Source organism: Ruditapes philippinarum, unplaced genomic scaffold (assembly GCF_026571515.1).
Source record: "Ruditapes philippinarum isolate M1 unplaced genomic scaffold, ASM2657151v2 ctg547_1_1_1_1, whole genome shotgun sequence".
Classification (NCBI taxonomy): Eukaryota; Metazoa; Mollusca; class Bivalvia; order Venerida; family Veneridae; genus Ruditapes; species Ruditapes philippinarum.
The window spans coordinates 249,510-262,355 of record NW_026855428.1 but is presented as its reverse complement, the minus strand read 5'-3'; the positions used below and the strand labels follow the sequence as shown (position 1 = coordinate 262,355).

At 30.8% G+C, this 12,846-nt stretch overlaps 1 protein-coding gene across 1 annotated transcript in view; it reads right to left on the bottom strand.

Annotated features, from left to right (window-relative positions):
* LOC132743307 (uncharacterized) overlaps positions 1 to 11,946 on the bottom strand; it is a 65,492-nt gene extending 53,546 nt beyond the window's left edge. Inside the window, exons 1-2 of the mRNA XM_060731846.1 lie at positions 11,779 to 11,946; positions 10,382 to 10,999 (exon numbers count right to left, since the gene is read on the bottom strand). Coding sequence (XP_060587829.1) covers positions 10,382 to 10,468 — 87 coding nt within the window. The 5' untranslated portion in view covers positions 10,469 to 10,999; positions 11,779 to 11,946. The remainder of the gene's footprint in view (positions 1 to 10,381; positions 11,000 to 11,778) is intronic.
* Between the last annotated feature and the right edge of the window lie 900 nt (positions 11,947 to 12,846).

The window sequence follows — 12,846 nt, the reverse complement described above, 5'->3', positions numbered from 1 at the left end:
CTATAGTTAACCTTTCATATGTTTGTAAAGCTGAAAACGATAGCCAGAAGTATAAATGATCAAAAATATATTACTTGCAAAACCTGTTTTTCTTTCACTTTTTTTTCTTCTTTTTTTCATATAAAAAACAAATATATAATTTAGTTCCTTGTTAACTGAATAATATTTAACATATGATTATATGTAACATTGGTAAATATGGTTGTAATTGTATATTGGTCATAACGCCTGCAATACATTATATGTTTGTTACTGTTATATTATTTCATATGTTTTATATGTTTTTATATACACAAGTATAATGTACGGTATAGAGCAGGATGTCCTCGACCTGCATATACCTTTTGACGAGGAAAATAAATTATGTAAAAAAAAAAAAATATATATATATATATATATATACATCAGTATTATGGAATTTGTAAAACGGAAATATGGTTAATTTAAGAGTACTGTTACAACAAATATCTAAATGTGCACTTAAAGGAATTTGTCGTATCGATGGGTCTCTTATTTTCTGTTTATGATCAGTTATCTACAGTTACAGTAACACTAGCAACAACAGTTACAGTAACATTAGCCACAACAGCTACAGGAAAACGCAACAGCAGCTACAGTGACACCAGCAACATCAGTTACAGTGACAATATCAACATCAGCTACAGTAACACTAGCAACAGCAGCTACAGTGACACTAGCAACATCAGTTACAGTGACAATATCAACATCAGCTACAGTAACACTAGCAACAGCAGCTACAGTGACACTATCAACATCAGTTACATTAACACTAGCAACAGCAGCTACAGTAACACTAGCAACAGCAGCTACAGTGACACTATCAACATCAGTTACAGTAACACTAGCAACATCAGTTACAGTAACACTAGCAACAACAGTTACAGTAACACTAGCCACAACAGCTACAGGAATACTAGCAACAGCAGCTACAGTGACACTAGCAACATCAGTTACAGTGACAATATCAACATTAGCTACAGTAACACTAGCAATAGCAGCTACAGTTACACTAGCCACAACAATTACAGTAACACTAGCAACATCAGCTAAATTAACACTAGCAACAGTAGCTACATTAACACTAGCAACAGCAGCTACATTAACACTAGCAACATCAGTTACAGTAACAATAGCAACAGCAGCTAAATTAACACTAGCAACAGTAGCTACATTAACACTAGCAACATCAGTTACAGTGACAATATCAACATCAGCTACAGTAACACTAGCAACAGCAGTTACAGTGACACTAGCAATAGCAGCTTTTGTTTTTGTTTTGTTTTGTTTTGGGTTTTACGTCACATCGACACAGTATAGGTCATATCGCGACGTTCTAGCTTTTTACTGGTGGAGGAAGACCTCAGGTGCCCTTCCGTGCATTATTTCAGGCACGAACGGGCACCTGAGTAGAACCACCGACGTTCCGTAAGCTAGCTGGATAGCTTCCTCACATGAAAGAATCCAAAGTCCCTGTCGGGATTCGAACCCACAGCGGTGAGGGGCAAGTGGTTTGAAGTCAACGACCTGAACCACTAGGCCACGGACGCCCCAATAGCAGCTATATTAACACTAGCAACATCAGTTACAGTAACAATAGCAACTTCAGCTAAATTAACACTAGCAACAGCAGCTACATTAACACTAGCAACATCAGTTACAGTAACAATAGCAACATCAGCTACAGTAACACTAGCAACAGCAGTTACAGTGACACTAGCAATAGCAGCTACAGTAACACTAGCCACAACAATTACAGTAACACTAGCAACATCAGCTAAATTAACACTAGCAACATCAGTTACAGTGACAATATCAACATCAGCTACAGTAACACTAGCAACAGCAGTTACAGTGACACTAGCAATAGCAGCTACAGTTACACTAGCCACAACAATTACAGTAACACTAGCAACATCAGCTAAATTAACACTAGCAACAGCAGTTACAGTGACACTAGCAACATCAGCTACAGTTACAGTGACACTAGCAACAACAGTTACAGTAACAATAGCAACAGCAGCTAAATTAACACTAGCAACAGCAGCTACATTAACACTAGCAACATCAGTTACAGTTACAGTGACACTAGCAACAACAGCTACAGTAACACTAGCAACAACAGCTACAGTAAGTACTAGCAACATCAGCTACAGTTACAGTAATACTAGCAACAGAAGTGACAGTAACACTAGCAACAGCAGCTACAGTAACACTAGCAACAACAGCTACAGTAACACTAGCAACAACAGCTACAGTAACACTAGCAACATCAGCTACAGTTACAGTAATACTAGCAACAGAAGTGACAGTAACACTAGCAACAGCAGCTACAGTAACACTAACAACAGCAGTAGAGGGCACGGCAGTATGTTGTACAGAGTCCAATTACGCTAAAAGCAAGCAACACCATCAACATGCAGTAATTAGCTCTGCTGAGGTACGGACGTTGAATTATTCTGAAAAGTGTCATGACATGTTGCCCAATACCAAAGTGTTTACTAGAGGCTGGAATGCCATTCAGTGTTTCTTGCACAATGAAATATTGTACATTCCCATATTACCTCGTTCTGTATACAATAAACCATTCACTTAAAGTACAACGCCAACGAGGTTGATAAAATCACATAATGCATGATGTTATTATGAAAATAATCCCGAAACGTTTTGTTAAAAACGTCGTTAGAAGTGTCGGCATTACTCAGAACCTTATTAAAACAAAACAAAATCCAACAAATTACAGTATTTCTTGACAGCACTAAGTATTGCACTTGAGAAGGATTAACCAATCCTCTGTACACGAATAATGATTTAGGTGGTGCCCTCCATTGGAGTTACATGTTATGCTGTGTTTTTTTTCATTTGATTCTTTCAAAATACTTTTCGTAAAATTATTATATTTTCTTGTTTATGTTATAAAAAGTTTTTAAATTATTGAAATTCAGAAATATGTAAATTATCAATTAGCCAGACCTCTGACATGTTTATTGCAATTTACGTGTCTGACACATTTATCTTTACGTCACATGTATGACAACATGATTATTATCATTTAATTTTATCTACGACATTTATTTGAAGTTTTCTTATCTGATATCTGTTTGACTTAAAGAAAGGAATTAATAGGCCGCTGACTTTTGACATCTGGCGTGTTAATCAGTCTTAATCGAATCATTTTTATTGGTCAAATCTTTAATTTCATATTTGATAAAATGTATTTTCATTGGTTAATATTTTCTTGTTTAAGGGTCATTTTTTCATAGGTTAATTATTGAAACCTTTTTTACAATTATTTTTGTATTAATAAATGAGAAGAATTTTTTTGATAGAGGGATTCAGGCAGTCAGACACTTAACATGTGACGGTTTAAGTCCGCAGTTTTCTGCGGTGCATTTTAATGTACATGTACATATATATTTGTTATTTTGACCGGTCAGAACTGTTGATGTAAATATGAAAAAAGGAAACTATATTAAAAACAGAAAAAAAAACGGATTACTGAGTTTGTACTTAATTATCATCGAAAGAATAAAAATGTGGACATTTATAACTATTACACTTTAACGGAATATTATACGACACACAATTATTTGTTAAAGAATATCATGGACTCGGAAACCAAACCAACCTCCCCCCTCCAGCCCCAGTACCACCCCTTGAAAAATCCGCACCACACATGGTGAAGAAGAGAGGCGAGTATCTCGTACCTCGAGTCAGCAGCCAAGCGAGTGAAGATGTTATATGCTGTATTTTTTAATTATTCCCCACGAAACAAAATGAAAACAAAGTGATAGACAAAATTATCGACATTCTTAGGACATTTAGGAACCAGAATATTTGCAGAAATAATCAAACTTTAAGGAAACATGGATGCAAAACAAGCAGACGAAACTTTGGTGAAGAGATTATGACAATTGATGATTTAAAAAAAAAAAAAAGACGAAATATAGGAACTGAAAATTCAATAAACGAATGCGGAAATAGATAAGTTAGACGAAATGTATGGAGAGATGAAACATATAAATTACAGAACATTTTATTTTATCAATTCACATGTTTTTAATTCTCAGATACTTAATGTCAGTATTGTCTTAAAGGTATGTTTACCTAAATTGGGCTTTATTTTATTGATAATGTGGACATATGATTTATTTTCTTTTGAAAAAATATGATTGTAGTGTCATTCTTGAGTTTATGGCTTTAACTTTGCATCTGCTTATTTTAGACATCATCACTATATTTTAGATTTTTGTATGTAAATTTCTGTTAGTGAATTGAGTGTGTGTGAATTATTTTAAGTCTTATCTATAGTTACTGAATAGGTGTATGTGTCGACAATACATGTATTTGGTTTGGTTGGTGTCTAAAGTAGTGGCTTGCTTGTGTTTTAGTGTCATTGGTCGGAATGATTTTCTTCATCATGATTTTATGTGCCACTTCGGTATCTGGTAAAGAGTTTCATGTGTTGATAATTGCATTATGTTTGATTATTGGTGAAACTAGTTAAAAAAAGTGATAGCTTTATAAAGTATCGTCTATACAATGCATTCGTTGGCGAATTGATATTGAATTATTGTATAATCATGAAAAGATGAAATATATATTTTTAAAGACCTAATCATTAGATGTTGATAAAACTTGTAAACTTTCTATAAATTAGTATGTACTTTGTTAATATAATTTGCTTTTTGATATTAATACTTATAGACTACAATGTCTGGTTTTTATACTGGTATTTTAAAATTACAAAATAGCTTAATATATATTATGTCTTATTACATGCTGAGGTATAGCTATGTTAAAGTTGATTCTATAATGTATTAAGCAAATAGAATTTTTTTGTGAGTTCATAAAAAATAGCACAATGAATTTAACAAATGCTGTATTGAATTAAAAGTTAGATTTTGGATTTCCAAGAGATAACATTGTGGCTTTCCACTAAATTTAATTCAGGATAACCTGTGCACATTTAACATCTTGTTTGTGGTATTCCACTTAGAAAGTAACTTTGATTAATGTGTTGAGATTAACTCCACTCTATAGCACTCTACATAAGCACATTATACATTGTACTTGTTGTAATCACTTTTATTGTTTAAATTTAATATATATAAGGAACGTCTCACTTTATGGAATAAAGTAAAATAGAGGAGGAGGTGATGTTATGCTGTGTTTTTTTTCATTTGATTCTTTCAAAATACTTTTCGTAAAATTATTATTATTTTTTTTGTTTATGTAATAAAATTTTTTTAATTTATTGAAATTCAGAAATATGTAAATTATCAATTAGCCAAACCTCTGACATGTTTTTTATTGCAATTTACGTGTCTGACACATTTATCTTTACGTCACATGTATGACAACATGATTATTATCATTAATTTTATCTACGACATTTATTTGAAGTTTTCTTATCTGATTATCTGTTTGACTTAAAGAAAGGAATTAATAGGCCGCTGACTTTTGATATCTGGCGTGTTAATCAGTCTTAATCGAACCATTTTTATTGGTCAAATCTTTAATTTCATATTTGATAAAATGTATTTTCATTGGTTAATATTTTCTTGTTTAAGGGTCATTTTTTCATTGGTTAATTATTGAAACCTTTGTTACAATTATTTTTGTATTAATAAATGAGAAGAATTTTTTTGATAGAGGGATTCAGGCAGTCAGACACTTAACATGTGACGGTTTAAGTCCGCAGTTTTCTGCGGTGCATTTTAATGTACATGTACATATATATTTGTTATTTTGACCGGTCAGAACTGTTGATGTAAATATGAAAAAAGGAAACTATATTAAAAACAGAAAAAAAAACGGATTACTGAGTTTGTACTTAATTATCATCGAAAGAATAAAAATGTGGACATTTATAACTATTACACTTTAACGGAATATTATACGACACACAATTATTTGTTAAAGAATATCATGGACTCGGAAACCAAACCAACCTCCCCCCTCCAGCCCCAGTACCACCCCTTGAAAAATCCGCACCACATACATATAAATGTAAGCTTACAGACCGGGCTTAATATAAATTCTGTTGAAATCGGTTTTTTATCTAAGATTTTTGATGATAGAACATCCAAATGATTTATTAAGCCTTTCTTTTAAAAAACTGTTTCTACGCAAATATCAAAAATAATGTGCTATTTCTCTGATTACAGTATTTTTTCCAAACGATTTCTATAACATAACACATCAACATTTTATTAATGTTGATGACGGACGAGAAGTGAGCAATGCTATTGAGAAGATTTTTGTTTTGTAATAATGAATTATTTCTTAACATTTTAATCAATATTTGTGCATTTCAGGACTGATTGTCTTCTCGATGTATAATGATTGATGTTTCATTTGTCACGTAAGAAAATTGGTTGTCTCACTCAACGAGAGTTATAAGAATATTTCTGGTCTGGGTAAACGAGAATAATAGAAAAAGTACTAACGTTATTTTCGCTGTGTATCATTTAATTTGCATACATTAATAGAAAGCAAACAAGACTCGCGGAAACAAGTGTTATGAATTGTTCTCTCATATATTAAACTTAATATATTAAACAAAATACTACAGGCGAACAAAGTAACCGAGCTTTATGATATGAACTTGAACGAGCATAAATTTCATTATCTGAGTGGAGTTACATCTATTTATGACGTTGCTGCAGTTAAACTCAAATATAAAATATTTGATCCTGACAAAGATCAACATGAACACCTGACTTACAAAACATATTAAAGAAATATACTCATTAAACTATTATTTTGTGCAACTCTTAGCCTAATTTGTGTTAAAGGCGTTCAAACGTTTTTCATCTTTGAATTAAATGTATTTTAAACAAGAGATTTTTAAACTGTATAACTGAATACTTAAGAGAACTTGAGATTTATGCACTGAAAAAAAAACAACAAAAAAAACACACATTTTCGAAATATGGGTATAGATGGGTAGATAATGTTTTGCAAAATTTAGAATTAGTACTTATATATTAAAATATTGAATACAATAAAACTCCAACGATTGATAGATTTTGTAAATATGTGAAACTGTTGAAATAGAGGACGAACTGCATTTACTGTTACTATGTTTAAAATATTTCAATTCTTTAACAACAAAACATCAATGCAATTTAAAACTTTTCGTTATAAAGTAACTAATGATAATGCTTCATTTTATTTCCATATGGGGTCTTAAAATTAAAAATGGTGTGTAAAATCTACGTCAGAGAAGTACATGCACATCCATTATGTGAGTATCCAATTATGAATCTTTCATTGAAATTGTCGTTTTCCATAAGTCACTGTTGTCATTTTAAATGTCTAACTTCTTAAATTGTCACTATTATGTTATATAGTGCTGACTATATTTATATATTTATAACAACAAAAACCGGAGTAAGTGAATGTTCTGAAAATTTTCTCAACTTATTGGTCCAGACATACATCAAAGTACATACAAATATCGAAAAATATTTCTCTTTCCGTCATATAAAAAAACCTAGTTGAGCTTCTTTAATTAAATTTAATTTAAAAATAATCATCAGATGTTTCTTTCCTGTAAACGCTCTCAAAGTTTTGCATAAATTTAGTAGAACATCTACTGTAGGAAATATACCATACCTTAGCCTATGTACTGCATTCTATAAGAGGAAAACTTTTATATCTAAAACAAATAAACTGAATCGTTATATTAAGCAGACATAGAAATTTATAAACAAGATATTTATACAAATTTCTTTCATGGCATCTGAAATGTAATTAAGTAAATAGTGTGTTGTCGTAGAGTCTTTGTAGAAAACTTCTATTTGTGCTTTATCGGAAAAATCTAACGTAAAATTATATATGTGTGACTTGCCTTGCCGCTGCAAAATATAGTTTTGATAAAGTCAGATACAGATTCTTTATATGATAAAATAATCATAGTAAATGAATAATCCCAAAGGCGAACACAATTCGCGCCATTGTTATTCCAAACTTTCTAATATGCAAAATCCCCAACAAAACAAAACAATGGAAATTTATGACAAGAATGGGCGCTGTTAACGAGTATCAGATGTTTTCATCGCGTGATTTTCGCTTTAGATGTTCGTATACGGGAATAACTTTATCAGTGTCTAGATATATACTTCACATATAATAATATTAAAACACAAGAACCTTACAAAAACGAAGATAATTGGACATAATTTTTCATTTTTCTAAACTTTCTATTATGTATGTTAAATATTAAAACAGTAGATGTGCTTACTACACTTATTATTGAGAGGTTAACATGTAACAACAAACGAACATTTTGTCTTAATTTAATCTGATAATAGAAAGTGATACCACCGTGCATAATTCTGCATGTTAGTAGTTTTTACTAAGTGGGTCCAAAGTGAAAGTAGGCCATAATTCATATAATAACAAAACCCACAATGTAAAATGATAAATAATTTGCAAAAAACACTTCCAGGTCTATGTTTTAAGGATTATTATAAACAAAAATAAAAAAGTAAACAATAGGAATATATATACCTTGAATGCGCTAATTTTCTTAAGACCAATTAAAGTCTTTTACAAAGTTTTATGAACATTTCATGAATGGCAAAATTCAGTGTAAAGTTTGTTTAAGTGCAGACAAATGCTAATTTTTGCAGCAAATACAAAAAAAAACTTGCAAAAACTTAAATCCAAGGTAAATAGTTAATCTGACTTTGATAAAAAAAAAACATGGCCTCCATGCTGCGTGTAAAAAGTAGTACCAGAGAAAACATCTTTTATCTATTTCTTGTATAATGACAGACAGACACACTTCCTTAAGCTATTTTTTGAAATATGAATGCTGTTATCATTTTAATTGTACATGTAGTTCATAAGGCTATAAATGGTGATTGCCTTCTTGCACTACTTTTTTACAAACAATAATATGGAGGTAATGTGCTTAGGACATGAGATACTGCTTTATTTGGAATTAAGTTTTGTAATTTTTTGTATTAGTTGCTAAAGTAGCATTTGTCTGCACTAAAACTAAACTGGATTTTGCCATTAAAATTTTGCCAAAGATTTTACTTTGTCTTCAGAAATTAAGCACATTCAAGGTTAATATTCTTAGTGTTATCATTTTTATTTTTGTCTATAATAGTTCATAAAACATAGATCTGGAAGTGTAATTTCAAATGGTTCATCATTTTATATTGTGAGCTTTGTTGTTATATGAATTTTGGCCTACTTTCACTTTTGACAACAAACATGGCTGACATTGCTGAATCACCTTAATAATACTCGGATGAAACAGTGCATAACAGTGGAATGATAGAAATGTTTGCTCATTTCACATATTTTGAAACCACAATAAATAATCCACAATTTGTCAGTCAACGTAAGGACAGCAGGACAACAACACCGCATATTGCGGCGCATAAATCCGTACCGGCTTATATATTGTTAGTCCGACCTTTGAATATCTTCATATTATCCAAGTGGGTGATCTTTTAACAATATAATCTCAATTTAATTCAATCTGCAAGTTTAAATATCAGTCAAATTTACGGTATATTGTATTTTTATGATTAACAGATTGTGTTTTATTAATAATACTCGTATAGTCTTTGAGGGATACGAAACGATATTTAGATATAGGAGAGACATTTTTAAAACCGTTGCACGACCGAAAATTTGCGCCGCAATCTGCGGTCCCGTTCCCGAGTTTCTATGGCCTCCCCCACTTGACAGTTTGGGGAGCATGAAAATCAAATAAAAGTTAACGCATCAATGTAAGTGTATAAGGTAAAGTTTCTACGACTTCCCTACGAATGAACACTTGGACACTTGTCTTAATAAACAAAACAGAAATAATTTATAAAAGTTATATTTTTTGTCAAGTTGAATTATTGATATAATTCAAAATGTTATTACAATGTTGATTAACCAATAACTGATAACGAAAATGTTTACAACAACCTAATTTATAAAAAGACTGTCCCTTTCGCTGTAAAATTTGAACAATAACGCTACATTCTGAACGGTATTTATGGAAATTTCCCTTGGTTACACGGATCACTTATTATTTTTTTCATAGAAAATTATAGGGGAAAAAACAGCACAATTATGGCAAAATGTAAAGTTATTTTGATTTTTACCTGTACACTGTACATTAATACTTGGATGTACATAATGCCACTTTGTAATACCTTTGGATACATTTAGAATATACTAATTATATTTAATGAAATAACAACTGATAAAATTACATTTGTAATAATACAAAAGAAAGATAAAGAGACTGGGGTATTTTATGTAAGCACATATTATATTCTAAATCACATACGGGTATAATATAAATCTGTTTTCTAAAACTACACAAAAACAGGAAACATACCTTTAAACTTTCTCCAGGCTTTGGTTTCTTTCCCCATTTTCGCTTTTTTACTTTCGGCACTTGCAGAGAAATTGATTGCACAGACATTTTAATATCCTTTGACTTTAAACAACACTTTCCTAGACGAACGAATGCTTTTTCAATTTTGATTTGCAATTAATCTCCAGTGTGTTTCTCATTTATAACAATAAATTTCCTTAACTTCCTTTCAATATTTTAAAGTAATTACTCCAAGTTTCATCATTGTAATAATTGTTTGCGCTTAAAACGATAAGAAAAGATTTAATGCTGTTTCCATAAAAATGAAAGCATCTTATAATCTAAATCGTAATATCTCCGTATCTTTCTTCAGATTGAATTGAACGAAAAAAAACAATAGAATCGTTCGCATTGCAATCTCCACGGCTCAATGTCCATTGGTTTTCAGCATTTTCAATGGTAGGACGTCCTGGGAAGATATTGGATCAAGAAGTTAGCAGAATTATTTGATCACGTTGTCTTTGTGTCAATATCGTATGTCATAACTATCGGGCTTTAATGGCTTTCTCGTCATAATCATGCCATCCCTCTGAGATACCTTGATCACGAATCATAAAGCTCTTTACAACATTGATTTTCCTAAAATCAGTCAAATTGTTGCATTTTTATCTTGTTTTTTGTTTAGAAAACATGTACGTGATTTGTCAAGAAAAAAGTATTCCTAGTATTAAATACATGTATTCGAATATTTTACCGCCATGGTTACAAGCTTTCTGAATACAAAGAAAATACCATCACATTGTGTACATTATATACTACATGACAATAATTAGTAAAGATAAATTTATTTACATACGAATACGAAGTGTTCTTACCTACTGTATAATGAAACGAACAATCATTACATTAGAAGTTCAACTATTAACCCAAGTTGTCTAATGTAAATATTTTTTAACATAACTATTTTACATTTAATTCATGTTAAATAGTAAGCAACAATATGCTATTGTTTACTGGAAATATGTATGCTTGATTGTAATTAACAAATGAACAAATGAACATATAATACTTAACTAAAATACCCGAAACTTGGTTGTTTTATGTTTTATGCTACAAGTGTCATAAGTATTTTACAGTCAGTAAAATATTATTTAAAACTCCCTAGATCTGTCCATTTATGCTCAAAACAATGTTAACATAATTATTCACTCAGTCTTAATGATTTTTTTTATTAAAGTTAATTTCAAATATCAAACAAATAATCAACAAGCACTTTAATCAACCTATTTTGATATAGAGTAAAAATATCAATTTAATAAACTGACACAGGTAACTGTATTAAAGATCGCTTATAATTATAAAACGAATGTCCAATTCTATAAAAATTATTGAAAAATTAAGTACATCAGTTCACATACCATATACTTTACTGTAAAAGAATAGTATTATCCATACGATGATAAATTTTATCGCACAATCACATTTGTACCGGAGGCATTTTTTTGCCTTTAGGCAAAGTGTTATTGAAAACCTATACTGTAAACATTCGATCAATCGGCTCAGAAAATTGCTTCAAGAAATGTTTGCCAGATGGGATGGTATATATTGGAGCAGAATAATTATTTGGCGTTGATCAAAATTAACTAGACGGAATTGAGGCCAAACATTATTAAAGTTCTGTTCACATTTATTTCTGGGACTTCCTAAATATGAATATGTTAGGAATGTTAGGTTTATTATCGGGATGTATGTCAGATAACCTAAAAGCTGACATAATAAACAACCTGTCTTATTTAATGGTTACATGTTGCATGTACAGTTTGAAATAAAATACAACAAATGTTTAAAAGTATAGCACAGAGTTAACACGCGGTAAGATTATCAGATACATTTTAACATAACAAATCCTACTTTTGGATTTTGGTTTAAGACACACTTGTAGAATTTTTTTCTTTCTTCTTTTTTTCTTCTTTTTCATTTGCAATATTTAATATCAAGCAACAGGCACCGAAAGCAGACAATTAATTAAATGTCATTTTTATTTGGCAATCTAACAAGAAAAGTGTAAAATATCCGTGTGAAAATCAGATATACCAGAAATAACCAAAACTTGCTACTTTTTTGCTTTTCCCCTATATTATAATTATAATGTTGATATGATATTTGCAGTTTATACTATCAGCGTGTTTTCATTACAGTGAATTGTATCTTAGAATATTTAAGATTCTTGTAAAACAAAATTAATTAATGAGATTACTAATCTGAAATTTTTTTTATGAATTAAATAAATAAAAAATCAGCAATTAACAAAACAAGAGTCGTCAGGGGAGACGACATGATCGACTTATCTCACTATAGTTAAATACAAATGTACTTGACGGTAAAGAAAGATGTAAAATCATAGGAAAATACTATGATCTATTGCACGGTGATAAGGCTTTTGCGCAACGTTAAAATATCATACTTCTGACCAGACACCGTATCTT